This window comes from Rhipicephalus sanguineus, chromosome 8 (assembly GCF_013339695.2).
Source record: "Rhipicephalus sanguineus isolate Rsan-2018 chromosome 8, BIME_Rsan_1.4, whole genome shotgun sequence".
NCBI classification, from domain to species: Eukaryota; Metazoa; Arthropoda; class Arachnida; order Ixodida; family Ixodidae; genus Rhipicephalus; species Rhipicephalus sanguineus.
The window spans coordinates 9,674,900-9,702,578 of record NC_051183.1 but is presented as its reverse complement, the minus strand read 5'-3'; the positions used below and the strand labels follow the sequence as shown (position 1 = coordinate 9,702,578).

The 27,679-nt window shown below is 48.0% G+C and overlaps 2 protein-coding genes across 2 annotated transcripts in view; one reads left to right on the top strand and one right to left on the bottom strand.

Annotated features, from left to right (window-relative positions):
• The window catches only part of LOC119401312 (proteasome subunit alpha type-1), a 258,901-nt gene that overhangs the window by 112,436 nt on the left and 118,786 nt on the right, over positions 1-27,679 (bottom strand). The window lies entirely within an intron of this gene.
• Positions 1-27,679, top strand: part of LOC119402538 (N-acetylated-alpha-linked acidic dipeptidase 2) — a 43,717-nt gene that overhangs the window by 1,835 nt on the left and 14,203 nt on the right. The window contains exons 2-6 of the mRNA XM_037669686.2: positions 13,100-13,231; positions 13,834-14,051; positions 16,247-16,346; positions 19,740-19,971; positions 20,988-21,069. Coding sequence (XP_037525614.1) covers positions 13,100-13,231; positions 13,834-14,051; positions 16,247-16,346; positions 19,740-19,971; positions 20,988-21,069 — 764 coding nt within the window. The remainder of the gene's footprint in view (positions 1-13,099; positions 13,232-13,833; positions 14,052-16,246; positions 16,347-19,739; positions 19,972-20,987; positions 21,070-27,679) is intronic.

Sequence of the window (27,679 nt, the reverse complement as noted above, 5' to 3'; positions counted from 1 at the left end):
GCCCGAAGAATTTGGTGGAAATTGACGCCGTCATCGTCGGCGTCCCCTTCGCTCGCTCGCTAGCAGCCTGCGCCTTTCGTGGCGTCGGCTTCGCGTTGCGGCTGACGGGCTTGCTCGAGTTGTACGACGCCGCTCGCAAAAAAACTCGCCGGCTCGTTGGGGCACGGTGGTTGGGCGGCGCCTCGGCGTGTATGGCTGCGGCCGCCGCACTTGAAGTGTTTGTTGCGCTGTGTGGCTTGAAATGCGCCTTTGATGACGTATGACATCACGGTGAAATTATTTACATGCCATATTTTAGACGCGTGTTTTTATTTAAGCATTCGACACTATCAACCACCACATTCTTTTTATGCAGCTTCAAGCAATTGGCGTAAATGGTCCTGCACTATTATTAATAAAAAACTACCTACTCAATAGGAGCCAAATTGTCAGTCTGTTAGGTCATAAATCTATACTTAAAGTAACAAATATAGGAGCACCTCAAGGTTCTATTCTCGGCCCACTTCTTTTCATTATTTACATAAATGATTTGCTATCTCGCCTGCTTACTGTATGCTTACTGTATGCAGAATGCTTACTGTATGCAGACGACACAACAATTGTTAACACTGATAAATGCCTCCAATCTCTGACACAGAAACTAAATGATGACCTTTCAGGCTTGGCTGCTTGGTGTATCCATAATAAATTACAAATAAATCCCACTAAAACGAAATTCGTTGTTTTCCACTCTCACCAACGTGAACATAATTATATCCCGCCAGCATAGGCGTGCGCAGGGGGGGCAATGGGGGCGAGAAGGGGGGGCGCAAAGTCAGCCCTATACATTGTAGGGGGGGCGAGAAGAGGGGCGCAAAGGCAGCCGCTACATTGACATAATAGGGAGGGGGGCGCTGCGACGAACCTTCGCCCCCCCTGAAGGGGAACCCTGCGCACACTTATGCCCGCCAGTATTTCTAAATCAATTCGCAATTGAAGCAGACGATGAGGCGACCTTCTTGGGAATTAAACTGGACCGTCATTTGAAATTTCATTCGTATGTTGCATACCTGCGAAAAAAAATGGCTTACGGCATACGTGTTCTAATTAAATCCCGCGATACATTTCCAAACCCACATTACTTTCATTGTACTACGCTTTTATTCATTCTCATATTATTTACTGTATCACATCTTGGGGCAATACCCACAGCAGTCATCTCGTCTCCCTTCAAACTATGCAAAATCACTCCATTATAATACTTACCCACAGTCATTATCGCAGTGATGCTAAAGCACTCCTGCATGCCAACAACATCCTAACAATCGAGAACACTTTCAAATATATTCTAGGAATACTATTGTTCAAGCAAATAATAAATCAGCTTCCTTTGTTTATAATCCCACCATCAAGTCTAGAGAATACAAACTTGACAAGGTTTGCACAAAATCACAATTTTATCTTACCTATAGTTATACTAACTATGGCAAACAAACAGCCCACTTCACTGGAATCTATTTCTGTAATACTATACCTTCAGGAATAAAAACCTCGAATCAATCGGCATATTCAAAAAAGATATGAAAACTTTCCTCTCATCCATTCCATAATCTGGATAGTTTTGGTCACTTCTATTACTCCCGCTCCCTTTCGTGCCTTCTCACAACCTAATGTTAAACGCAGCATCGCATCATCATCCTACATTGCTGATATCAGATGTCGCTGTTTAGTTTCTTTTTCGTAGTTTATTTTTTAACAGTTTTCACCATGGTAATTATCTGAAAACTGTTTAGGAGAGTTGAATTACCTCTATTTTTGATGTTGTCTAATTTCAGTTTTTGTTGCTACTTCTGCTAATGAGTTTCTTCAGTAGAACTCCTTTTTTTTCTTTTTTACCTGCGATGTATTTTATTACCTGTTTTCTGCACCACTGTTTGCTGCACCAATTAATTGTTTCTATATTCACTACTGTAGGAGGTCCCGATTCAGTCTCTGACTATGGGACCTGCTTCTGTATACACAAATTTTGTAATTGATTCGATAACTAAATAAAACGATTTCTGATTCTGATTTCACCTTGCACATATTGTCATGTACGTGCGTCTTCATCCCTTCTGTGACGTGTCGCAGAATATTTGCAATATTTTTGTGCTTCGCAGGGGTGAAGTTATTTGCGTGCCATGTTTTAGACGTGTTTTCGTTCACATTGCACGTATTTGCACAGTTCGTGCGTCTTTCACCCTCGCTGTCACGTGACTAAATATTTGCAATATTTTTGTGCTTTCAAGGATGCAGCCATTCCCCACAACGAGCAGAATGCTGTGTGCGCTGGCGCGTACAACGCCTGCCATCTATCGCTTCCGTTGGAGCAGCTTCACAGAAAGGACTGCACGAGATATGACAAACGCGGCTGAACCTGTATTGGACATTTGTAGGGAATTCAATGGAAGAAAGCAGAAGCTTCATAGTATAGAAAAAATAAAACGTTTCATTGTCTCACTTTTGTCTTTCGTTGTCGCATTGAATGCGAAAGCAGTGACATACGCATGACTAAATATTCTTTTGCGTGTTCTTTTCCGCGGCATTTGTTGGTCACCGCGGAAAGAAACACGCGAAAAAAGTATTAAGTCTTGCGGAGAGTAACTGTAGAAAATCATCCCTGGGATAAAAGTTCATCCGAATGGAACGTTTGAGTGGACCGACCGTTGGTCCTTGCGAGGTGCAACTGCGAGGACTAACGGTTGCCCGGTAAGGTGTAAATGTGAGGACCAAATGTTAGTCCATTGAGGTGATCTGTGGGGACTAACAGTTGCCCGGTAAGGTGTAAATGTGAGGACTAAATGTTAGTCTATTGTGGGGACTAACTGTTAGACCCGGTGCCGTTAGTCCTTAAAGGGATTAATGGTTGTGGCAGCCCCATTAGTCCCCAAAAGGACGAACCACACACCCTTTTAACACCCTTTTGCCTTAGAGTGTGTGTGTACCTATGTAGGGGCCGTAGGGTCGTAGTGGCGTAGTATGGGAGGCGACGTCAACAAACGACGGAGCTTTGCGAAAGCGTCGTCGCACTCCGACGACCACGAATGGAGGGGCCCGTTACTTCCGAGGAGCTTCGTCAGCGGTGATATGATAGTCGCGAAGTTTCGAATGAAGCGCCGAAAGTAGGAACACAGTCCTACGAAACTGCGCAGTTCTTTGACGGACGTAGGTTTCGGGAACTCGGTCACGGCCCGAAGTTTGGCTGGATCGGGGAGAATTCCGTTCTTGGACACGACGTAGCCGAGTATTGTCAGCTGCCGTGCTGCAAATCGGCACTTCTTTAGATTCAGTTGCAGACCAGCGTCGCTCAAACGCGCCAACACATGCCGGAGGCGTTGAAGATGCGTGGAGAAGTCTGGAGCGAAAACAACGACGTCGTCGAGGTAGCACAAGCACGTGTGCCATTTCAGGTTGCGCAGAACAGTATCCATCATGCGCTCGAAGGTGGCGGGCGCATTACCACAGCCCAAACGGCATGACGCTGAATTCGTACAAGCCGTCGGGCGTGACAAAGGCGGTCTTCGGTCGAGCGTCATCAGCCATAGGTACCTGCCAGTACCCTGAGCGCAAATCGATAGATGAAAAGAATTCGGCTCCTTGTAGGCTGTCAATGGCGTCGTCTATTCGCGGTAGTGGATACACGTCCTTACGAGTGATCTTACTGAGTCGTCGGTAGTCCACACAGAACCGCACAGAACCGTCCTTCTTCGCAACAAGTACGACAGGAGACGCCCAGGGGCTGTTAGATGGTCGAATAACGTCGCGTCGAAGCATGTCGTCGACTTGCTCGTTGATTACGCGCGTTCTGTGGGAGATACGCGATATGGACGTTGCCGCAGTGGTGGTTGGGCGCCAGTGTCGATGCGATGCGTAACGGTGGACGTGCGGCCGAGAGAAGTTTGAGCAATATCGAAAGAAGCGCGAAATTCTTCCAAAAGGTCCAGAAGCTGGGAACGCTGGACCGGCGTAAGGTTGTCAGCAATGGAAGAAGCAAATACATCAGCGGGCGATGAACCAGACGTGGTAACAGAACTGAGGCGTGCCGGAACTGGGGCAGTGCGTGCCATCTGGTTCGTCCATAACTTGTGCGTCTTCGAGGGGTTCCACGCTGCCGAGACATTCTCCTTGCACCAACGTAACACTGTACGGAGATGGGCTGATAACAAAAATTGACGTGCTGCCCTGAGTGACTTGCACGGTCGCGAAGGGCACCAGCAAGCCTTTCCTTGTGCAAACACGGTCGGATGGCGTGAGGAGCGCGACGGTGTCGGAGAGACTGGCGCAGTAGACGGACACCGCCGTTGACGAATATGCAGGCAGCTTGGTGTCGTCTTTGACGAGTACCTTGCTCACAGACGATGGACTGTCAGCCGGCGTCAGATCAGAGAATGGTGATAGCTCTATTTCGGCGGGTGCGCAATGAATCACGGCGTCGTGGTGGGAGAGAAAATCCCATCCTAGGATGACGTCGTGAGAGCATGCTGGAATTATGATCAATTCGAACGGCGTACAGAGCATCCTTAATCATGACGCGGGCTGTGCACACCGCTGTAGGGTGAATACTTTGGGCGCTGGCTGTACGGAGGGAGAGCCCGGGAAGTTGGCGTCGTCACTTTTCGCAGTAGTCGGCTAAGTTTGGGCGTCAGTAACGGATACGGCGGCTCCAGTGTCAATAAGGGCAGATGCGCGCACACCGTCCACAAACACGTCCTAACACGTTCGATGGGCTTCGCTGAGGGCTTTCGCAGTTCGATAGCGTCGCAGCCCTTGCCTCGTGGACTGCGGACGACTAGTTTTCCTGGTCACGTGGGAGCGGCCGTGGCCGCATCGGTGACAGTGATCGGCGTCGTGGTGACGGCGAACGGTGGGGTAGATGGAGCTGGGCGAGACGACGGTGACATAGGCGGCGGTGAATCGTAATACGGGCGCCTTGACTGGCTGGGGATGGCTGGGGCTACACGAGGCGGCTGCACGCGATTGCAATAGCGGGCGACATGACCGGCGCAACCACACGCGAAGCAGATCGGGCGGTTGTCAGAAGTGCGCCATCGGTTCGCCGGGGTAGGTCCCATCCATGGAGCAGGACGCGGTGGACGAGGCGTCTGCTGATACGACTGCATGACGGGCTGCATCGGTGGCCTAGGTATGGCGTCGGCAAACGCAGCCGGCCCACTCGCTTCGAAGGCTTGAGGTCTGGCGACGGCTTCGGCGTAAGTAAGTGGGGCAGCCACAGGAATCGCTTGGGGTGACCTGGCTACAACCTGCGCGTAACTGAACGGCGCAGGTGCCGGAGGGGGCTGGTGGTATTCCGGCATGACCTCCGCGATTTTCCTGCTGAATAGCGCGGCGTAAGGGAGCCAGCAGCGTGGTCGACGGCTGTTCAACATGCTGCGGGTGAGGAAAGGCCAGTAGGGAGAACTGGCGGGCAATTTCCTCGCGCACGAATGACTTGATCTCGGCGAGCAAGGCGGACTGATCAGAAATGGCCGACAAGCCTGCGAGATCGGCGTCGCGTGATGGAGGTCGACGGGTCAGCAGTCGCTGCCGGCGCAGTTCCTCGTAGCTTTGGCAGAGCGTGATCACCTTGGCCACAGTACGAGGGTTCTTGGCGAGCAGCATAGTGAAGGCATCGTCGTCGATGCCTTTCAGAACGTGGCGGATCTTGTCAGACTCAGGCATGGCCGCGTCAGCCTTCTTGCACAAGTCCAGGACGTCTTCTATGTAGCTCGTAAACGACTCACCGGTCTGCTGAGCTCGTTCACGTAAACGTTGTTCGGCTTGCAGTTTACGAACGGCAGGGCGGCCAAATACATCGATGATGGCGGTCTTGAAAGCAGACCACGTGGGGAACTCGGTGGTGTGGTTGTTGTACCACAGGCCCCCACACCCGCGAGGTAGAAAACCAGGTTGCTGAGTTTGCCTGCCTCGTCCCATTTGTTTGGTACGCTCACACGCTCGTACATCGCAAGCCAGTCCTCAACATCGGTCCCCTCCGCGCCGGTGAAGATAGGAGGGTCGCGGATGCGGGGGACACCGGGGCATGCGGTCGTTGTGGAAGGAGACGTTTGCTGAGCAGCGTCTTGAGGCATGGTAGTTGGTAGGGTACGGGATCTCAGCTCCAGGGGCATCGAATAGGAGCACAGCACTCTCCACCAATTTGTTGAGGCGTTTATTGGCCGGTAGTCGGCGACGATATGCAATGGCGACAGTCAAGGCACAAACACGGACTCAGAGCGCGAGCGCGAAGAGCCAAAGGGGACGACCCACTAGAAGGCTATAGAGAGCGCAACCCATTACTCATTAAAGGCTTCGCTACAGGATAAACTTTTTGCAATTCATTTTTGTTACATACTGCCGATCTACTATTCTACGGTTCTCAGTGCTCACATCCATAGTACAGAAAGGTGAAAAATAAAAATAATGACCGTTCATTCGAACACAGCAAAGGGACAACCAAGTGAGTACGTGACCGAACAGTGATACAGCATCAGCACATAAGGTGTTCCACTGGGTGAGTGTTCTATGAAAGAATATATACAAGTCTTCAGCACTCCACTTCAACCACCTGAACGTGAGGGACACTAAAGAGAAACAATGCATCGGTTTAGATCGATAAATTGTGCTCTGAGAACTCTAACGTCGTTCATTTCGCCATCACACGTTTTATAATAGAGGAGAAAATCACGTTCAAAGTTTCATTTTTAAATTGCAGAAGGGTTTCTTGAAGGGCCAGATGGTACATGACACTGAGGGGAACAACGCAAAAAACGGGACGGAGAAAGATTGAACACACGACACAAGCGCTGTGTCGTGTGTTCAATCTTTCTCCGTCCCGTTTTTTGCGCTGTTCCCCTCAGTTTCATTTTTAAATTTCGCGCCGAAATCTCCCCGAGTGACATCACGAATTTTAAAGTATTTGTCGTGTTTCGGCGCCATCGCCTCGACAAAATTAGCCCAAAACTGGTGTATTAAGTCTATGGCCCCCTCAGAGGACAATGTACTTCATTTTCACCGATTAGGAACTACATAGTCCCTAGAAGGCGCTGTCAAAACATGTGACATCACGGCGAATGGTGCGGAAACTTCAAGGTGGCTTCGCCACCCACATTTTGTTTTGCGCGTTTTCTCGCTAACTAAGCGTCTTCTCGCAGCAAGTGTGGTGTTTTTGGCATCATGAAAGAGTACTTTCAGTAAAGAGTACTGGCATCATGAAAGGGTAGTGCCCCTTTAAGTGTGTCCTTTCTAATTAGCTCGAACCACAACATAACTCGTCACGCGGCAACAATGCATGGCTGACCTCTTGCTTTAGTAACAGAAGCAACGCAGGTAAGTGCACAGTAGTGCACAGAAGCTTGTAGTGTGCACGTATCTCACAGGAATACGGCCACTAGCGTGGGTTCGGAATTAGCGAGCCACAGGGCCGCGTCTGCCGTCGCCTCGCGTGAACTAGCGCGCCGCTGCACACGTACGTTCGAGCGCAAACAAGGCGCCGAGCGTAGCGCGGCAAGTACACAGTACTGCTCTCGAAATCCGCAACACTTTATTGCCTGCGGCAACTCCACAAAACACAGTACAACGCCCGCTCCCAAAGGCGGCGGGAGAAGCAAAACAGGCTTAACCACGCCACGGGCGAAAGTACAACACAAAGGGTGCCGCGAGCACGTCTCCGCGGGCAAAAGGGCTCACGGGGACACGCCGCTGAGAGAAACGTTCCCTCGCGACTATGCTGCGTACTCTTACTATCTGCGACCACAGGGCCCGATCGCTCGAGCAAGGGCAAACTCCGCTCGCGTTGGCTTCGATAGGTACGGTTTAGGCGTAGTAAGACCACGCGCGAATGCACCGCACCGCTCTTCAGCCTAGCGTTCGGAAAAGGACAACGTAAGGTAAGCGCTCGCCGCTGGCGCAAGGCACCGTAAGCGAACTCCGTCCGAGCGAGCCCAAACAAAGGAGCCGACGGACGGGAAAGAAAATACGTGCTTACCCTACGAGGTCCAGAGAGTGTCTGACTCCCACGCCGCGCGCAACGTCTCGCGAGACGCGAGCACGCGAGACCCGAACGTGGCGCCACCGTCGCGATCCGGCGCCGGGGTGAGGGGGTTTAACGTCACCCCCGCTCGCCCAGCGCCGTAGGACGGCGGAGGAGGGGAGCGACATGATCGGACATGAGGATGGCAGAAATAGGCGAAAAACCCGCGCAATGGCGACGGGCAAACCTCAATCCCCACAGCCTATAAGTAGCCGGAATACTTTTTTATGAACCTGCTAAGCCCAGAGAAACTACCAGTTTCGATTTTTCAAAATTTCGCTTGAGGCAGAAAACTCAGGTTGTGCACGGGCTGAGAAAAGGGTGCTTGGCTGCTTGTCAGTTGGACACAAAAAGCCACTCTTTTTGGCTCAATCAATATGCGCAAAAATGTGTGGGGCACTGGATATTGTTAATATCATTCCAAACAAGCAAAAAACCAAATTTCAATTTTTTTTTTTTTTTAATTTTACCCTACCCTGTGTCCTTAAGGGTTAAAGGTACTGATACAAATTTTAGTAATTTTCGAATTGTTGCTCTCAATAAAAGTACTGGTGTCAAGAACACTTAAGAAGTGCATCGTGGTTGCTCGGAACGCATGTAATATATTTTTAATGCTGCTTTCTTAAAAAACCCCTTTTGATTTCGATATCGAGGGGACGGTATCACAGTGATGTGTGAGCACAGTGTGATGTTGGTCTAAGTCACATGGGGACAGCAACACGACGTTCTTGCAGCACTCTGTAGCTTGCCGTTAGTTGTATGCGTTGCTTGTAAACAACAAAGGGTGAATTGACATCCAGCAGCTCTGACAGCAATTTCGGTGGCATCCAAGATGCAGAATTCGCAAATCCAGTGAACTGTGTTGACTCGTCATAATAATGTTTCCTGGAGTTAACACTACGTGCCGAGGAAACAAAAAAACGCCAGGCCTGCGCTGAAACCACAGCACAGTCACAGCGAAAGCTGGAAGAGCGGCGTTTCTAGAGCCCGTTAAGCTCTCTTGGGGCTACGATACAAGTACACTAGAAAGGTACCCACTGCGCCATAAATCACAATTTTTTGAAGTTTGGAAGCACCTACAAAGCCATTATTTGTCATTCTGCGGAGAAGCGAGGCACCAGCTACACGTCTGTAAGGCATTATGTGCACTTTGTTGACGCGACGACTGATGACGATGAAGAATTAAGGCTCAGCCCTTTGTAATGGGTTGGAATCTTTAAACGGCCCACCAGTTATGTAATTTGCATTGGGCGACGCCCAGTCATTATTTCCCTCTCCCGTCATGCTGTATAACATAGGTTGACGTGGGAGAGAGACGGGGGGGGGGGGGGGCAAAAACTTTACTGAGACCCCAAGGAAATGGATCGTGCGCTCATGGGCTTCCTTGGCAACCAATACAAGTGCACTTGCGAGGAACCCACTACGCTATAAATCATTGTAATTTTTGAGATGTAGGGCAGCAGGCACTGTGCCATTTTTCGTCATTCTACGGAGAGCGTTGGTACCTGCTATACGCATGTAAGGCATTATGCGCACTTTGTTGATGCTGTGCCTGATGACGACGAAGAATTATGGCAGAGCCTTGTAATGGGTTGGAAGCATTCAACAACCTACTCGTTGCGCAATTTGCATTGTGTGACGCCTGGTTACAGAGTTCGCATTGTGCGACGCTTGGTGCTTATTTTACTCTTCTACCACGCTATATTGCATATGCTAATGTGGTTCCTTCCCGACATGAAGCCTGTATAGGACCTTTTTGCAAAGCAGTTTCAAGCACCGGCATGGCTCAGAGGTTGAATACTGGGCTCCCACGCAGAGGGCCCAGGTTCGAACCTCGTTCCATCCTGGAATTTTTTTCTTATTTCGTTTTTTTTTTTTTTCTTATTTCGAGCGATACTGGTTACGGACACCGCCGGCGGCGGCGGCGGACAACTACGGCGCCAAAAACGGCCGGTGAAATGATCTCATAACAGCTTTCGCTGTAAAAATGTCCCTTTTGCAATGCCTCGAGATCATGCCAGTACTCCTTTAATTGTTGCCTTTTAACTGTAGTGTAATAATTATGACATAAATAGAAAGTGAACTAAAGCGGATGAAAAATCGCCCTTTCTGCCGGTGGGATCCGAACCCGCAACTTTTGAATTACATGTCCAATGCTGCAACAATTGAGCTACCATGGGAGGCACTTGCCCATCCACTTCATTGCGTCTTTCTGTATGTGTAATCGCTTCCATCGTAGCTCAATTGGTAGAACATCGTATCCATAAATCAAGGATGAGAAAGCTGCGCATATGTGCATTTTTGATACGATTTCGTTTTCCTGCACCAAGCTGCTCCAAAAGCATAAAAATTGCAAAAATTGTGCCAAACTGCTCCAAAGAGGCTCAAAAGCAAGAATCTTAAAGCCCACATCCGCTTCAGTGGGGTAAAAAAGGCCAAGTTGACAACATGATTTTCCAAGCAGCACCAGGGATACCAAAAAAATGAGGCGTGTTTTTCTTCTGTGCACTTTTCTAATGAAGGTTCCTATGGTGCCACCATAATCTCATCTGGGCTGTTGTAAATGTGCGTCAGCCCCCAAAAATGTGCTGCCATGCAGGGCTGACTCTCAGGTTCTTTGTTGCACGTAGCGTGTTTCTCTGGTCGCTGCGGTTTTCGTCTCGACGCTGCTGCATGTGGTCACTTACACGTGCATTTGCCGTGGGAGGGTTCATGTCGTTACATGCCGTACCACGCACGGGTGAGACGAGTAGGCAGTTTTAGAATAGCGTACGCAAAGATAACATTCATTACATACGCCCGCTATTTCCGTTACTCAATGGGGGCCCGCAAGAGGATGGCGTACGATGCGTGCACAGTGGCGAAAAACGCTAGCGCAAAGCTTTGCATACCCTATTCTAAAACTCCCTTCCTACATGTGACGTGTCTCCCCGATTCTCAAGTGGTTTTGCACGAGACGGCGGCAGCGGACCGATGTGAAGCGTGTTTGTGTCGTCCCTTAATAAAAGTGCGTAGTAAGCTTCCAATGACGCTACGCCTACAGTACCATAGGCGCACGTTGATGCTATAGTCAGCGTGGCGAGTTTTTTTGGCGCCCGCACCGCACTCTTGGAGGCGGTCCCGCACGAGGTGGCAGTGAATGGCGGTGCAGCGCACCTTTGTAGCTGCCTGTTAAAAGCATGCTGTACACTTGACGCTACGTTAACTGCGCGGCCGAGCAGATAGCTGAAGGCGCTTATTGTGATGTTCTCTCTACAAAGAGTAACACTGACCTACAGGAAGCTGTGGGGAAGCTTGAAAAGCTAAATAAGCAGACCTACAAAAGGCCAAAGCAGTAATCTGCTAAATCAAATCTCTACTGCTATGTAACAGTCACAAGTTCTTGTACAGTCACAATTTTTTAACACGAAAGTGTTTTATGCCGGGGTCCACCACGGTTCCACTGACGTATTTCCGTCACGGATATGACGTTGTAAAATATAAAGACTAACAGTGGACAAAGAAAAAAACCAGTAGAAAAAGTTCCGTCCCCGGGAATCGAACTCGCGACCCCTCGCTCCACAGCGCGCAGCGGGAAACGATTCGTCCACGGACGGCACGCTCTTCGCAATGCTAACGGCGAGCTATTTATATGCACCATTTGCCGGGGTGATACTCAGAGATCCGTGTTACAGCATGTTTTCGTCATCAGTAGCGAGATGGCGCGAAAAGCTCGAAGAGCGCGCTTTAAAAGTCGCCGCTGTTGCGACGAGCTCCGCCTCTACAGGGCATGGTCGCTCGTGCGTGTGCTTATCTCGTGATCGCGGTGGTTTGTACGTCTCGCGTTGAGAGCACGAAAGTCACTTGACCCACTGCAGCGGCCACTTTTGCGAAAGGAGCGCCGTGCTCATGCAGAAATAAGTTACAAATGTGACAGTTCGCGCTCATCCTGTGTATGTTCGTTCCGCGCGTCCTTTCTGCTTGAGCAGCGCATTGCAAGTTTCGAGCGGCTTGCCGTTCTTCGCGTAACATTACAATTTGATGCTGTAGCATTCATTCCTTCGCACTTGGGGCGAAAGAATGCACGACAAATGCTCAACTATGTCAGGGAAGACACGTTTCACTTTCTTGTTATACGGATTCCTATGACAGAGGGACCAGCCATGTTTTTTATTATTAGAGAAGTGTGATGCTTCTTAGTATTTTTTTTTAATGTTTATGAAATGAACCTAGTTTGTAGAACCTTGTTTTGAATTATTTCATATGTTTGTTATTCAGGCTAGATAGGTCGCGTGGTATGTAAAAAGGTTGTGTAGTTCATACGTGCAATAATCTGCAATAAGCTTTCTCCAAAGGCTCTTTCAGTGTTATATGTATTCTAAGCCGATTAAAATATTTCACCGGTCCATGTCATACCTGGCAGCGCATCACAAGATGAAGACGTACCAACTGGCCCCTGTTGCAGCCTTATTAAAATATGTGCTTGTCCCCCCCCCCCCCAAGATGCTGCAAATTTGTTTTTTCAAGCTCCTAGGACGACAAATTGAATGCTGTTAACTGCTCCAAATCAAGATTCTTCTGCTCCAAAATCGAAATTTTGCTGCTCCAAAAACTGCTCCTAATTCAGTTTTAGCCATCTCACCCTTGATAATTCAAAGGTTATGGGTTTGTATCCTACTGACATCCAGTGACTTTCTGATATGCTAATTTACTTTGCAACTTTCTCAGTTCAGAAGAAAATCTTGCTCCCAAAATGTAGCTAAAGTGGTTGCTTGGGCGAGTTGGTTAGACATAGTGGAGGGAAACAGCGCGAAAGACGAAGGGCTTCTCTGCCTGGTCCTTCGTCTTTCGTGCTGTTTCCCTCCAATATCCCAAAATGTATATAAAATGTTTGACATTCCAAAAACTACATTTTATACTATAAAAATAGTTGCATATTTGAAATCAGCACACATATATACACAAACTGCAAGTTTTATCGGAATTGATCAAAAATTTAAAAAAAAGAATTTAAAGAGCAGTGCCCCCCCTTAAATGGTACCTGGCCTCTCAATGACTGTGTCTGGTGTTCAGGAGAACCTCAAGCTGCTGCATGGTCGTGTGGTGGCCTACATTGACCTTGGCCAGCCAGTGCTTGGGTCCACATCGCTGAGTGTGGCAGCCTCCCCGCTCCTCTACCACGCAGTCTTTAACGCCACCAGGCAGGTGAGGACATTGACTTTTTCTGCATGAAAACATTGGTGTTACTTGTAGAACGACAAATACTGTATCTGTTTAGAATGCTATAGCATTCCTTCAAAGCTATGTTAGTGCTTAATCTGCAGTAAAAGGTTGGTTATCTTAGCAGGTTGGTTACTCCCATGTCGCGTCTCTATATGCAACAATAGAACCATGCCCCATAAAGCATCCTAGAACAGTAGCTGTGAAATTTAGTACTTTGCAAACTCTTCTCTAGAACAGTGTTTGTGAAACTTGGTAGTTAGCAAAATTTTCGCTAGAACAATAGTTGTGAAATGTCGTGGTTAACAAACGCAGACTCTTCCCTGAAACAGTAGCTGTGAAACTTGTTGGTTAGCCAACAAGTTTCACAGGACAATAGCTGAGAAACTTGGTGGTTAGCCAACTCTTCAACATGGTTGTGAACATGGTAGATATCGAACCCTTCTCTAGAACAATAGTTGTGGTACTTGGTACTTAGCAAGCTCTTTGATAATTATCGTCTGACACCTAGAACAATAGTTGTGAAGCTTGGTAGTGTGAGCACTTTGAAGATTGATTTTTGGTGAGCCTGTGGCGGTGACGTGCAGGTTCCGACTGGGGGTGAAGGCTCACCCAGTGTGTACAGGCAGTGGGTGGCCACTTTCCCTAAGCACCGCAATGCTTCGCGACTCCTGTTCCCTTCACTGGGTGGCTCTGCTGCCCCAGTGCACCTGGAGGAAGGGGAGGACTGGGACGCCTTCAGTGTGGAGCCCCTAGACCTGCTGACCAACTACAGGCACGCTGCCATGCTGCCCGTGCGACCAGCGTCAGTATACCTCTCTTCTCAACCTGTCGTGCCAGTATTGTGCCGTTACCTTTAGCAAGGCGTGGGAGCTATGCCACATTTGTTTTTCGCGTGAAAAAGTGTGCGAGGCCAGACCTGTTGCTGTTTCAATATGCAATTAAAAATGCATTTTTGCTTTTCTGGAGAGGCCAAGTATTCAAAATTGGCAAATCATTATTGTAAGCGCTTTTACCTTCCTCTGTTTGGAGATGTTAAACGTCTTCATGAAGACCTGCCGAGGTAGTGTAATGGTTATTGTTTTCAACTGCTGACCCGAAGGTTGCAGGATCGAATTCCGGCCGCGGCATTTTGATGGAAGCCAAATACTAGAGGCTCATGTGCTTTTAAGATTTAGGTGTCCATTAAAGAACCCCAGGTGACCAAATTATCGGAGCCCTCCACTATGGCATCTCTCATAATCATATCGTGGTTTTGGGATGTAAAACCCTAACAATTATTGTAGTCTTCACGAAACATGGGGTTCCGTTCACAAAGAAAGTTGCCGAAGCGTTTTAGACATAGTTCAAGTCAGATGTTTGAATCAGTGCTTCATCCGCATCATTCTGTCATAAGGGTGTTGTTAAACTTTATATTGGTTATCTTGCCTTGTTTCTTATTACAGTAGAACCCCGCTGTTACGTTCCTCACTGCTGCGTTTTCCCGGCTGTTACGTCGTTTTCCGCCGGTCCCGGCATAGCTCCCATAGGATACAATGTATTGGGAACCCCGCTGTTACGTCGTAACTGTCGGACCGTTCCCGTATGATACGTCGTGAAGTGCGCTCGGAGCCGACCGAGTGACTACCAAAGAGAGCGGCCATGGTGCATTTTCACGCAGCTTGGCCTCGTTTGACCGTAATATTAGCCGCATGAGAGGCGCAAGCAACAGAATCTTTCAATTGATGCAAACAAAAGCATGGCCTTCGAGATTCAAATTGCAAAGATGGCGTCTATGACGTCACTGCTCGCGAAAGCAAGGCCTCCGAGATTGGCATTTACTATTGACAAAAGCATAGCCTTTGAGATTTGTATTGCACAAACATGGCGTGTATGACGTAATTGCATGCGAAAGCAAGGCCTTCGAGATTGGCATTCACTTCTGCCATCGCGTTGGCGTAGACTCATCATCATCGTTATTTGTCGGAGAGCGGGAGGAGTTCGAGCTTGTTGGAGCTCGCACGGTCGTGCGTGCGGTTCGCGGTCGGACTCGCCGCGCCGGTCGTGATTGCGTGTGCTTAGTTCTTTCATGCCTACAGCTGTTGGTGTTAAAAAAATCACATACGTTGATTACATTTCTGTGGATGAGGCCGTCCTAAGCTCCGCGTTTCTATTCATTGACTAGATCGCGGCTGAGCGCGCCAATTTTCGTGCTGCTCGTAAGAATTGAAATAAAATTCTGTACCACTAAATATTTTGCCGTTTTTCCTGTTTTTCGGCTCTTACGTTTCCCGTCTCTTACGTTTATTTCCTACGGTCCCTTCAAAAACGTATCAGCGGGGTTCTACTGTATTTAGTCTGGCATAGTAGCAGTGTATGCACATTGCAAAATCATTGCTGGCATGAAAGGGGGTGTGCAGCTTTTATTTGGCTTTCAGTTAGGAACGCGTACTTGTGCATCCCATCTTCTTCATTGTCCCAAGTTATTGGTAAAAAACAACGAGTGCCGACTAATCGTTTAAATTAAAAGACGCTTCGGCCCCACAACTGGGCCTTGTTCGCTATCGCTGTTCACAATGTTTTCCTCACAAACAAACATGAGCCTTGTTCGCAAGATTGTGAACAAGGCCCTCGTAGCAAGGCAGAAACATCTTCTTATTTTAACGATTGGTCAGTGCTCGTTATTTCCTTTTATGAATATTCCCAGCTAGATGGGTTTCCACTGAACCCTACATTTCCAGAGTTATTGAGCTCTGCTGTACTTTTTCTGTTGCCGGACATTGTCAAACAGCCCTGGTACATTATTAAACGTGCTAAGAAACCGATACAACTGCACCAATGCCTGCACGTGTAAAAGGAACAGTAACGCCATGGTTCGAGAATGCATGTCATGTCTTCCAAATCACCGGTCAGTCAGTTTGTGTTTGACTTCGCCATCCTTGGTGCAGCAATGTAATGCCGGTACCATGTTTAGCATTAGCTCAGCAATGTACCTCACTGAGCGTGCTTGCTCTTTTGCAGAGTGCGGGCTATGGATGTCGAGGGAAGTTACGCAGCCTTCTTCTCACAGGCAGGCATCCCAGTGGTGCAGATGAGTTACGTGGACGACATCCTTCAGAAGGTGAGCGGCCGGCGGCGAGGGTAGTTGTTGGTAAATTGGCAAAAACTTTGAACAAATGTTGACCAAGGTTAAAATATATATACTGTGTAATCTCGTTGATGCGATTTTGCATAATACGTTTTTCGGCCTAATATGTTTTTAACACGAAAGTGTTTTATGCCGGGGTCCACCGAGACTTTGATGACCTATTTCTGTCACGGAAATACGTCGGCAAAATGAACGCCATCAAATGGCAAAGAAAAAAAACTATAAGAAAAAGTTTCATTGACAGAAGTCGAACCCATGACCTCTTGGTCTGCGCCGATGGCTGGCAGGCAATTAGCGCACTGAGCCACCGTCAAACACATAACGGAGGCTACATGAACGCGCCTTTTCTCTTTCACACTTTCCTCTCACAGTGCTCTTGGATGGATGGATGCTATGAGTGTCCCCTTTACAACGGGGCAGTGACATGTGTGCCACCAGGCTCATAAAAAAAATGCTTCGTTGCTACAACCATTCGGCACGTTTCCAATAGAAGTGTAATTTCTTCAACACTTAAACACACCGCGAGGTGGTTGCTTTAGCCCAAGCCTTGGTCATAGCATCCATTCTTTCGGAAAATAGCTCTCCAACGCTCAGCTGGCTGTCGCACCGCGTTCCCCGCTCACCGTGTGAGAATTAACGGCCAGGCTAGAGGGAAAACACGACGCGCGTTTCTTCGCATTTCACGACGCTTTGAAGGAGTGTATATAGAGTATCAGTGTTTATTATGTGCCTGTTGATGCCATATTTGCGCTGGATTCACCATATGCGGCGTCCACGTAATGTTAAGAACCTCATTTACCGCAAGGGTTAAGGGAAGATGTGGCTCGAAGACACTTTTTCTTTAATATGCATCGTAGAGCAATGAAACTTGGGGTATTTGTAGAGATGTTTATGCTGATTTCAAATATATAATTAGTTTTCTTGTAAGTTGCATATTTTTTGTTCAGCATCATGACAAATGTGTAAAACATAGGCCTTGTAGCCCCCCTATTTCGATCCTTAAACTTCTATATATTTTGACAATTGATGGCTCATATTACTCCAATTGAACTGTAGAGTGCAGAAAACTATCCAGAAGGTGCATAGAAAATATTTGCTAGATGTGAAAAATTCAAACATGGGAAATCCATTATTACCCAGACCCCGGTAAATGTTTACTTGCGAATTTTTTAATATGCATAAATAATATTGGAGATTTGGAGGAGATAACTGCACTCCTCACACCTTAGAGAAATTTTGGGCAAAGTTTCGTGCACCAGATCTGAGCACCAGAAGTACCAAAAACAAGAGGGGCACGCTGAAAAAGTTGCCAAAAAGTGTGTTTTGAGAAAAACAAAGTTTAAAGTTAAAATTGGATGTTTATTTATGAAAGAGGTAACGAAATCCAATCAAAATTGCACACAACAGAGGTAAATTGTTCTTCTAGTAGCCACTGCCACTAAAATGAGCCAGCGCCATAAGTTTCTTCTTCACAGCTATTTCAAGCAGAGTAGCTATTGCGCGAGCTCCCGCTGCCGTAGGTTCTGCTTGCGATCGGTCCGTCACTCGCCGCCCCTATGCTGGCCTCCTCGCTCGAAGCAACTCGCCGCAACGTATACGTCATCGAAAGAACACTTTCGGGGCACTCGCTGTTCTCGCATTGTAGTTCCAGAAACGACGCCTTTGCGTTTGTAAGCTGGTTCCTGGATGCGTATTTCCGAACGGTGACACGTCGGACACACTGCACCGATCACGAGGATGTTCAATGCTGTGATGTCAGTGATCAAGGAAGACTCTTTCTACCGTGACCTTTTCTTCGTCGTCGAAGAGTCCGATCTTTTCTTTGAGAGGCACTGACATACTCGAACGCCGCGGCAAACTCGCCTGAAGCATTGCCGTTGACGTCGCTAGGCTTCACGGCAGCAGACGCACTTGCCGTTCGGCTAGTGTTTGGCTTCGATTTGCGCCGGTGTCCTCGAAATTTGTTCACCGAGCGATACTTCACTGGCCGGTGACTGCGCTTGCTATGGTTCTCTTCGTCCATGATGAAAATAAATACGCGAAGGAAACGTTGTTGAGCTGCGTAGCTCGATGAAACACCGCCCCTGCAAGCAGGCTTTGCAACACGCGAGGCGCGCAGGGACCAATGGCGGTCCCCGATCCGCACCACGTGATTTAAAAGCCAGTCGCAGCGCTCGAAAAGCGCGGCAAAAGCATGCTTTCTTTATTATTTCTTGCGCTTCTGCAGTGCGGAAAACTGTGGTTATTTGAAGATCTCATACGATCCCCAATGGCGAGCGGCCGCGCGTTATTGGCCACGAGGCACTAGAAGACGTCACACTTTTGGTCAAGATTAACAGCCACCTTGTGCTCTTTAGACGCAATTTTAACACATTTCCAGTTGAGTCTCGACTTTGATTTTTATTTTTGGAAGAGTAGAGATACTAATCTTAACAAAACAGTTGAAAACGAAAAATCGATAATTTTTGAAAAAACTCGCGTTTTTCTTTCGCATCTCCCCTTAAATCATGATCATGGGCGTTAGTCGTCGGTACGGAGATATGCCACTAGGCGTCAACGTGAGTGCGGCCACATCAAACGGTGCTATATCTGCCAAACAAGCGTAGACATTGTACACGCTCTCATTTACCAACGCACTATAAACAATCAACTACTTCTGTGACGACACGTTTTACTTTCGTGTTATACCGATTCCTATGACAGAGGAATCATCCATCTTATTTATTTTTTTTTTTTTCATTTCCCGCTGATGTCTCTTGGAAATGATGCATTTTCATAAGTTTGATACGATCACATTCTTGCCCAAACTTGGATAATACAACCGCAAAAGCAGATCTTGACCGGTGTATCTAGATATCCTACGTTTATTTTTCGGTATACGAGCTCAAACTGCGTTACTACAAGCCACAATCTGCACGTTGCAGTGCCACTGAGGCCGCAGCAGCGTTGGTTTTGCTTAACTTCGTCGCAAATGCATAGCTGAGTGAGCAAACTGCTGCTTCTTTTTTTACTTTTTAGGAGAATTTACTCCTAGCTGTTAAATGAAGAAAGTGCAGCGGAAATTGACCAGCTACTTGTGTTGCTAAATAAAAATACTGAGTTTCTGATGAAGTATGCATATTTTGCTCCTAATTTTAACCTCTTTGGTTTGTACGATTTTTGCATAATATGCTTTATTTTCCGGTTCCCATGAAAAACGTATCAATGAGATTCCACTGTACTAGCATTCCGCCTTCCACACGGGAGCCTTGTTCACCATGAACCTGGTCATTCACAATGAACTTGCGTGTTCATTTTGGACAAGGCTCCTTTGTGGGGCCGAAACATCAGTAAATATATTTTGATCCACGTTGTGCACGGGCGCAGATGTCCCGAGTGGCGTTCCCACGCAAGCACACCCAGTACGACCGCTTCTCGCTGTTTCGAGAACACGTGGACCCGGAGTTGCGGGCGCATGCGACGGTGGCAGCAGTTGCGGGCGAGTTGTTGCGCACCCTGGCCGACTCTCTCTTCCTGCCGTTCAACCTGTTTGATTATGCTCAGCTCTTGAAGGACCTCTGCATCAGTCTTCATCTGCATGCTCATGGCCTAGACTTGGGTAAGCAGGACTACAGGCTTCTTCAAGTGCTGTATAACCTCTTCTGCATGTGTAATACTTTAATAATTTAAAATACTTTAAAAATGGGCACGTTGCCTGTGAAATATAAAGAGTGCTACAGTTATAGTTACCTGACAAAAAAGTATCTTCACTGCAGTTACGATGAATAAGTAACAATTTCCTCTTACTGTAAGAGTGGTAATTAAAATGCCACAAACACAACTGATATATTTTATTTGACAGGGAATTCAGAGGACAGGTGGGAGGGTCAAGCTACTTATGCGTTTGGAACACAAAACGTGGCACAGCCCAAGAAAGGATGTCAGCACAGTGTCTGAACATGTGGAAACAAGCTATTGTCACTATCTGGAATACATTATTGCTGCCAGTGCAGTCTTACATAGCCACGGTTCTCCTTCATAGCATTTCCAATCCTTGCACTGCACTGCGTCTACCATAGTAGCATAATGGCAGAGCACTGAACAACTAGAATTTTTCATTCAGTTGTTTTGGCTATGACATGTGCAGTTAAGTGATAGTGATGGGAGTGAGTACTTCATATCTGAAATAACAATTGTAGTGAATTATGTGTACTCGCCTAAAGCAGTTATGTCATTGACATTGCGTCAATGTCCTAAACACCTTTATCTCTCACTGAAACAATTAAGTTGTTTAAACAAGTGCGGAGCAATGTGAAAATGGTTGTACTATTTTTATAACTAAAGTAGCAGGTTAGTGAAAGCATATAGGAATATTCAGAGCTGTGGATTACTTGCATTCTGTATCTGTGCGCATAAAAGGTAACTGATACTACTAGTATTTGTCGTCTTCCTTGCCTCTGGCATTGAGATTTTTATCCTGGTTTCTTTTAATATAATCTTAATGAAATTGCAGCTTTTATTTTTTTTGTTGGCCCTTCTTTTGTAATGTTCGAACCTGTGCCCTGTTAGTACTATACAGATTTAACATGCTGTGTTTACCTTATGCTTAGTGACTGCAATGCTTTTTCTTTCCAGGTCCTTTAGATGCTGCTGTTCAGAACTTCTCAGATGCAGCCTACAACTTCCACTCCCGCCAGAATGGCCTCGACACCTCTGAGTGAGTTGACTTATTCTTCGGGGTAGCATGTTAACGCGATAGCGTTAAAGAGCTCGTTTCGCAGAAATTCCTGTGTCGGCGTCGTTGATTGTGAGCGAAAAATCAGCGTTGTCCGTGAGCGAAAAATCAAAATACACTCAAGCCTCATTATAACAAAGTCGCATCTAACACGAAAATAAGTTCGTTATATTAAAAAATTTGTTATAAACATATATTTGCAACACTATATCTATGACAAGACTATTCTTCATTTACTTCGTTGTAACCAATAATTTGTTATATCCGTGTTCATTATATCGAGGTTTGAGTGTAGATGCAAATAAATAAATAATAAAAAATATTCTACTCGAGTGGGAATCGAACCCAGGCCTTCCACATGGCAAGCAGGTGTTCTACCATAGAACCACGCCCCTGGTCGAAATTCCTTTGGGAAAAAACACTAGATGAATGTTGAAGTAGTACGAGGAGTGTCATTAACATATTTCACCAGGCGTCAAAATATATGAGTTGTGCAACAAGTGGGTTGTTTAAAGGCCTACCCATGACAAAGCGCTCAGGCATAATTAAGCATCGTTGTCAGCAACAGCATCAACAAAGTGTGCAGATGCGCAGTCATGCGTGTTGCCTTATGGACGCGTAGTGTGTACATTGTGAATTGGTAAAAGGAAGAATTACGGTGTAGTGGGCTATTTGCAACTGTACTTGCAGTAGGCATTCTAGGATAATTTGAAAGCACCTATGTCACGCGTACAGACCTTCCTTTCCTTGTGGCACGGTTGAGGTGTCCACACAGAAGCAAAGCCATGCTGGCATTCGAAAAGGCGATGCGGCCCGATTACGCTATCGTGTTCTACTTTTGAAGGCGAAGCTCAAGAGTACCCAAAATTTTTTTAAGGTGCCACAGCTGCTATAGATTATGTCTATAGTTTAATTATATAGTTGCCCTGCCCACGGTGGTCTAGTGGTTATGGCGCTCGACTGCTGACCCGAAGGTCACAGGGATCAAATCCCGGCCGCCGCAGCTGCATTTTCGATGGAGGGAAAATGTTTGAGGCCCGTGTGCTTAGCTTTAGGTGCACGTTAATGAACCCCAGGTGGTCGAAATTTCCGGAGCCCTCCATTACGGCGTCTCTCGTAATCATATCGTGGCTTTGGGACGTTAAACCCCAGATATTATTAATTACATAGTTTACTTATATAGTGCTGCAGCTGCAATAATTTAATTATGTAAGCCCTGACGAAAGCTGCAACACTGAGGAAGTTTTATTGAAATACAGTAGACTCATGGTAAATGGAAATTTCTGAAACGAAGTTGCTGGTTAAGTGGAACAACTGCCTCCAATTTGATTACTTTTGTACTTGAATTCTGCACCCCTGTTCATCTTTCAGTTAACAGAACTTTTGTTAAACGAAACATATTTTCTGGGTTCCTTCACGTTCCATTTAATGAGAGTCTACTGTATGCATATTTTTTTGAGCAACATGTTCTCATTGTTTGATGACATGCTGGTCCTTGATTTTATTTTAATGGTGCGCATTCCTTGAATGGCAAGATGTGCTTGTGTGGGTGTCCACTAGTGATGCAAAACTGTTGCTAGATTGACTAGAATATATTTTTGAAAACTTTCAATAGCATTGCATCAGTTCAAGACCAGGGGTGCGCGAATATTGAAATTGTTGAAAAGAAATCGAATACAAGTAAGACAAAAAACTGTCTTCAGATATCAAATCCAATATCGAATACATGTGTATTGTTAAAGAGCTGCAAAACAGGAAGTAACAATAGCGTTTATTACTATTTTAAGATAAGTTAATGAAGCTGCTTGTGACTAGCCGGCTGCATGTTGAAAAGACTTCTCGTAATGCACTCGTTACAAATTATCTTGCAGGAAAATTATCTGCTCGACATGTTCCAAGAGTAAGCACTCGGATGTGTTTCAGCTGTGTTACAACACATCTGAAAGTGACAGGGACCCCTTCATTAGGAATTCAGGTGGCAGGATGCTTGCACAGAGTCGTTTCTTTTTCTGAACGTTTGAATTCTGTTTAGGCAACATTCTTAATGGTTATTTTATTGAATCTATTTACACATGGTGCTTTTTTTAGACAATACAGATATTTTATAAAAATGTTATGGCAGTCAGCCACCGGTCGTCTACGCAAATGAACTCTACGCCGAGGCAGAAAAACTGTGCCGCATCTAAAGTTACATTCAAAATAGTAATTAACAAATTTTTATTAATTAATCTTTTAATTATTAGCTTCAGAGTTGTTTAGATGAAAGAGTTCTAGGACGCGACAATTTATGACATGCCCATTTTTTTAAAATCGCAAAAAACGCACTTAATTTCAGATAATAATCATCAAAATTCGAGGCCCCGATCTAGGGGAAACTGAAACTGAGCTCACCGGTCGTGCAGGAAATCTGTCAGCCCTGTTACGTCATACCAGAATCTCACGTGACAATTTTTTAAAAAAGGCACATCGCAGCAGAATGTGGTCAGGAAAAATGGCAAGTCATCCCAAATACCCAAATGGACTGCTTATTCTTCGTATTTGTTGTGCAGTGCTTATCTGTTTTTTTCGCGCTGTACCCACGAAAACCGCAGTTTTCTCTTTTTCTTTCACTGGACAGCTTAAACTAGGTGGCAGCCACTGCGGCACTACTTCTCGTAGACATGCAGACAAGTTGTTCGCATGTCTTACGAGTTTAAAGGGGCCCTGCAACACCTTTCTTAGTTATATTGGAATAGTCTCATTATTGACGTATGACTCTTCACGAGTCACATGCCGCAAAAATTTTTCGAATCCGTGAAGTCTAAGTGGTGTTACCAAATTATAGAGATCACGTTCCGCAGCTTTCTCCCTCAACTCAACGTAGCGAGCTCGCGGAAAGCTGCGCGCGGCGTGAAGGGAGGGAGGGAGGGAGGGCAGAGGTGCGAGGAGGCGACGTCAGCGCCGGCGGCATTTTTTTCTCTCTGGCGTCTCGGCGCAACCATGTGGTCTGTGGCGCCACTTCCGGTCGGCTCGCGCGGTCGTCGTCGAGCTGGTTGAGCGGCGGAGACCATCGCACAGTGTATCGCGCGTGCTTGAAAACTGCGAGTCGGTTTGGTAATGTTGGGTGTGCACCTCGAACTGCCGTAGTGTTTTCATCGCTCTGCCAACCATGGATGCAAACTTGCGTGCGCGTTTGGAACGAATGACAGCTGAGATGGGTTTCGACCCACACTCCGATACACCGCCTCGTCGCACTGCTCGCGCTTGAATCGTATTCAACGCGGCAAAGCTGCGTGCACCCTTCTCCCAGTGGCGGTACTTCGATGCTGTTTGCTCTTCGAATGCGGGCGCACAGCGAGTGCGGGCTGACAACAAAGAACTAAAGACTAGAAGAAAGGATCGTGGGGCATCAGGCCGGCGCGGACCCATCCCCCGGCTGTCTGCAGCTACCGTGAAAATGCGAGTCTGCTTGGTTGCTGTGTCGCGGTTTCTCGGGAACCTGAGACTATGGGGAGGATACGCCGAGGTACGGCTCGATGACATACTGAACAGACAGCGAACGGCGGAGCCGATTGCACTGTGTATCGCGCGTGCTTGAAAACTGCGCGTCGGTTTGGTAATGTTGGGTGTGCACCTCGAACTGCCGTAGTGTTTTCATCGCTCTGCCAACCATGGATGCAAACTTGCGTGCGCGTTTGGAACGAATGACAGCTGAGATGGGTTTCGACCCACACTCCGATACACCGCCTCGTCGCACTGCTCGCGCTTGAATCGTATTCAACGCGGCAAAGCTGCGTGCACCCTTCTCCCAGTGGCGGTACTTCGATGCTGTTTGCTCTTCGAATGCGGGCGCACAGCGAGTGCGGGCTGACAACAAAGAACTAAAGACTAGAAGAAAGGATCGTGGGGCATCAGGCCGGCGCGGACCCATCCCCCGGCTGTCTGCAGCTACCGTGAAAATGCGAGTCTGCTTGGTTGCTGTGTCGCGGTTTCTCGGGAACCTGAGACTATGGGGAGGATACGCCGAGGTACGGCTCGATGACATACTGAACAGACAGCGAACGGCGGAGCCGATTGCACTGTGTATCGCGCGTGCTTGAAAACTGCGCGTCGGTTTGGTAATGTTGGGTGTGCACCTCGAACTGCCGTAGTGTTTTCATCGCTCTGCCAACCATGGATGCAAACTTGCGTGCGCGTTTGGAACGAATGACAGCTGAGATGGGTTTCGACCCACACTCCGATACACCGCCTCGTCGCACTGCTCGCGCTTGAATCGTATTCAACGCGGCAAAGCTGCGTGCACCCTTCTCCCAGTGGCGGTACTTCGATGCTGTTTGCTCTTCGAATGCGGGCGCACAGCGAGTGCGGGCTGACAACAAAGAACTAAAGACTAGAAGAAAGGATCGTGGGGCATCAGGCCGGCGCGGACCCATCCCCCGGCTGTCTGCAGCTACCGTGAAAATGCGAGTCTGCTTGGTTGCTGTGTCGCGGTTTCTCGGGAACCTGAGACTATGGGGAGGATACGCCGAGGTACGGCTCGATGACATACTGAACAGACAGCGAACGGCGGAGCCGATTGCACTGTGTATCGCGCGTGCTTGAAAACTGCGCGTCGGTTTGGTAATGTTGGGTGTGCACCTCGAACTGCCGTAGTGTTTTCATCGCTCTGCCAACCATGGATGCAAACTTGCGTGCGCGTTTGGAACGAATGACAGCTGAGATGGGTTTCGACCCACACTCCGATACACCGCCTCGTCGCACTGCTCGCGCTTGAATCGTATTCAACGCGGCAAAGCTGCGTGCACCCTTCTCCCAGTGGCGGTACTTCGATGCTGTTTGCTCTTCGAATGCGGGCGCACAGCGAGTGCGGGCTGACAACAAAGAACTAAAGACTAGAAGAAAGGATCGTGGGGCATCAGGCCGGCGCGGACCCATCCCCCGGCTGTCTGCAGCTACCGTGAAAATGCGAGTCTGCTTGGTTGCTGTGTCGCGGTTTCTCGGGAACCTGAGACTATGGGGAGGATACGCCGAGGTACGGCTCGATGACATACTGAACAGACAGCGAACGGCGGAGCCGATTGCACTGTGTATCGCGCGTGCTTGAAAACTGCGCGTCGGTTTGGTAATGTTGGGTGTGCACCTCGAACTGCCGTAGTGTTTTCATCGCTCTGCCAACCATGGATGCAAACTTGCGTGCGCGTTTGGAACGAATGACAGCTGAGATGGGTTTCGACCCACACTCCGATACACCGCCTCGTCGCACTGCTCGCGCTTGAATCGTATTCAACGCGGCAAAGCTGCGTGCACCCTTCTCCCAGTGGCGGTACTTCGATGCTGTTTGCTCTTCGAATGCGGGCGCACAGCGAGTGCGGGCTGACAACAAAGAACTAAAGACTAGAAGAAAGGATCGTGGGGCATCAGGCCGGCGCGGACCCATCCCCCGGCTGTCTGCAGCTACCGTGAAAATGCGAGTCTGCTTGGTTGCTGTGTCGCGGTTTCTCGGGAACCTGAGACTATGGGGAGGATACGCCGAGGTACGGCTCGATGACATACTGAACAGACAGCGAACGGCGGAGCCGATTGCACTGTGTATCGCGCGTGCTTGAAAACTGCGCGTCGGTTTGGTAATGTTGGGTGTGCACCTCGAACTGCCGTAGTGTTTTCATCGCTCTGCCAACCATGGATGCAAACTTGCGTGCGCGTTTGGAACGAATGACAGCTGAGATGGGTTTCGACCCACACTCCGATACACCGCCTCGTCGCACTGCTCGCGCTTGAATCGTATTCAACGCGGCAAAGCTGCGTGCACCCTTCTCCCAGTGGCGGTACTTCGATGCTGTTTGCTCTTCGAATGCGGGCGCACAGCGAGTGCGGGCTGACAACAAAGAACTAAAGACTAGAAGAAAGGATCGTGGGGCATCAGGCCGGCGCGGACCCATCCCCCGGCTGTCTGCAGCTACCGTGAAAATGCGAGTCTGCTTGGTTGCTGTGTCGCGGTTTCTCGGGAACCTGAGACTATGGGGAGGATACGCCGAGGTACGGCTCGATGACATACTGAACAGACAGCGAACGGCGGAGCCGATTGCACTGTGTATCGCGCGTGCTTGAAAACTGCGCGTCGGTTTGGTAATGTTGGGTGTGCACCTCGAACTGCCGTAGTGTTTTCATCGCTCTGCCAACCATGGATGCAAACTTGCGTGCGCGTTTGGAACGAATGACAGCTGAGATGGGTTTCGACCCACACTCCGATACACCGCCTCGTCGCACTGCTCGCGCTTGAATCGTATTCAACGCGGCAAAGCTGCGTGCACCCTTCTCCCAGTGGCGGTACTTCGATGCTGTTTGCTCTTCGAATGCGGGCGCACAGCGAGTGCGGGCTGACAACAAAGAACTAAAGACTAGAAGAAAGGATCGTGGGGCATCAGGCCGGCGCGGACCCATCCCCCGGCTGTCTGCAGCTACCGTGAAAATGCGAGTCTGCTTGGTTGCTGTGTCGCGGTTTCTCGGGAACCTGAGACTATGGGGAGGATACGCCGAGGTACGGCTCGATGACATACTGAACAGACAGCGAACGGCGGAGCCGATTGCACTGTGTATCGCGCGTGCTTGAAAA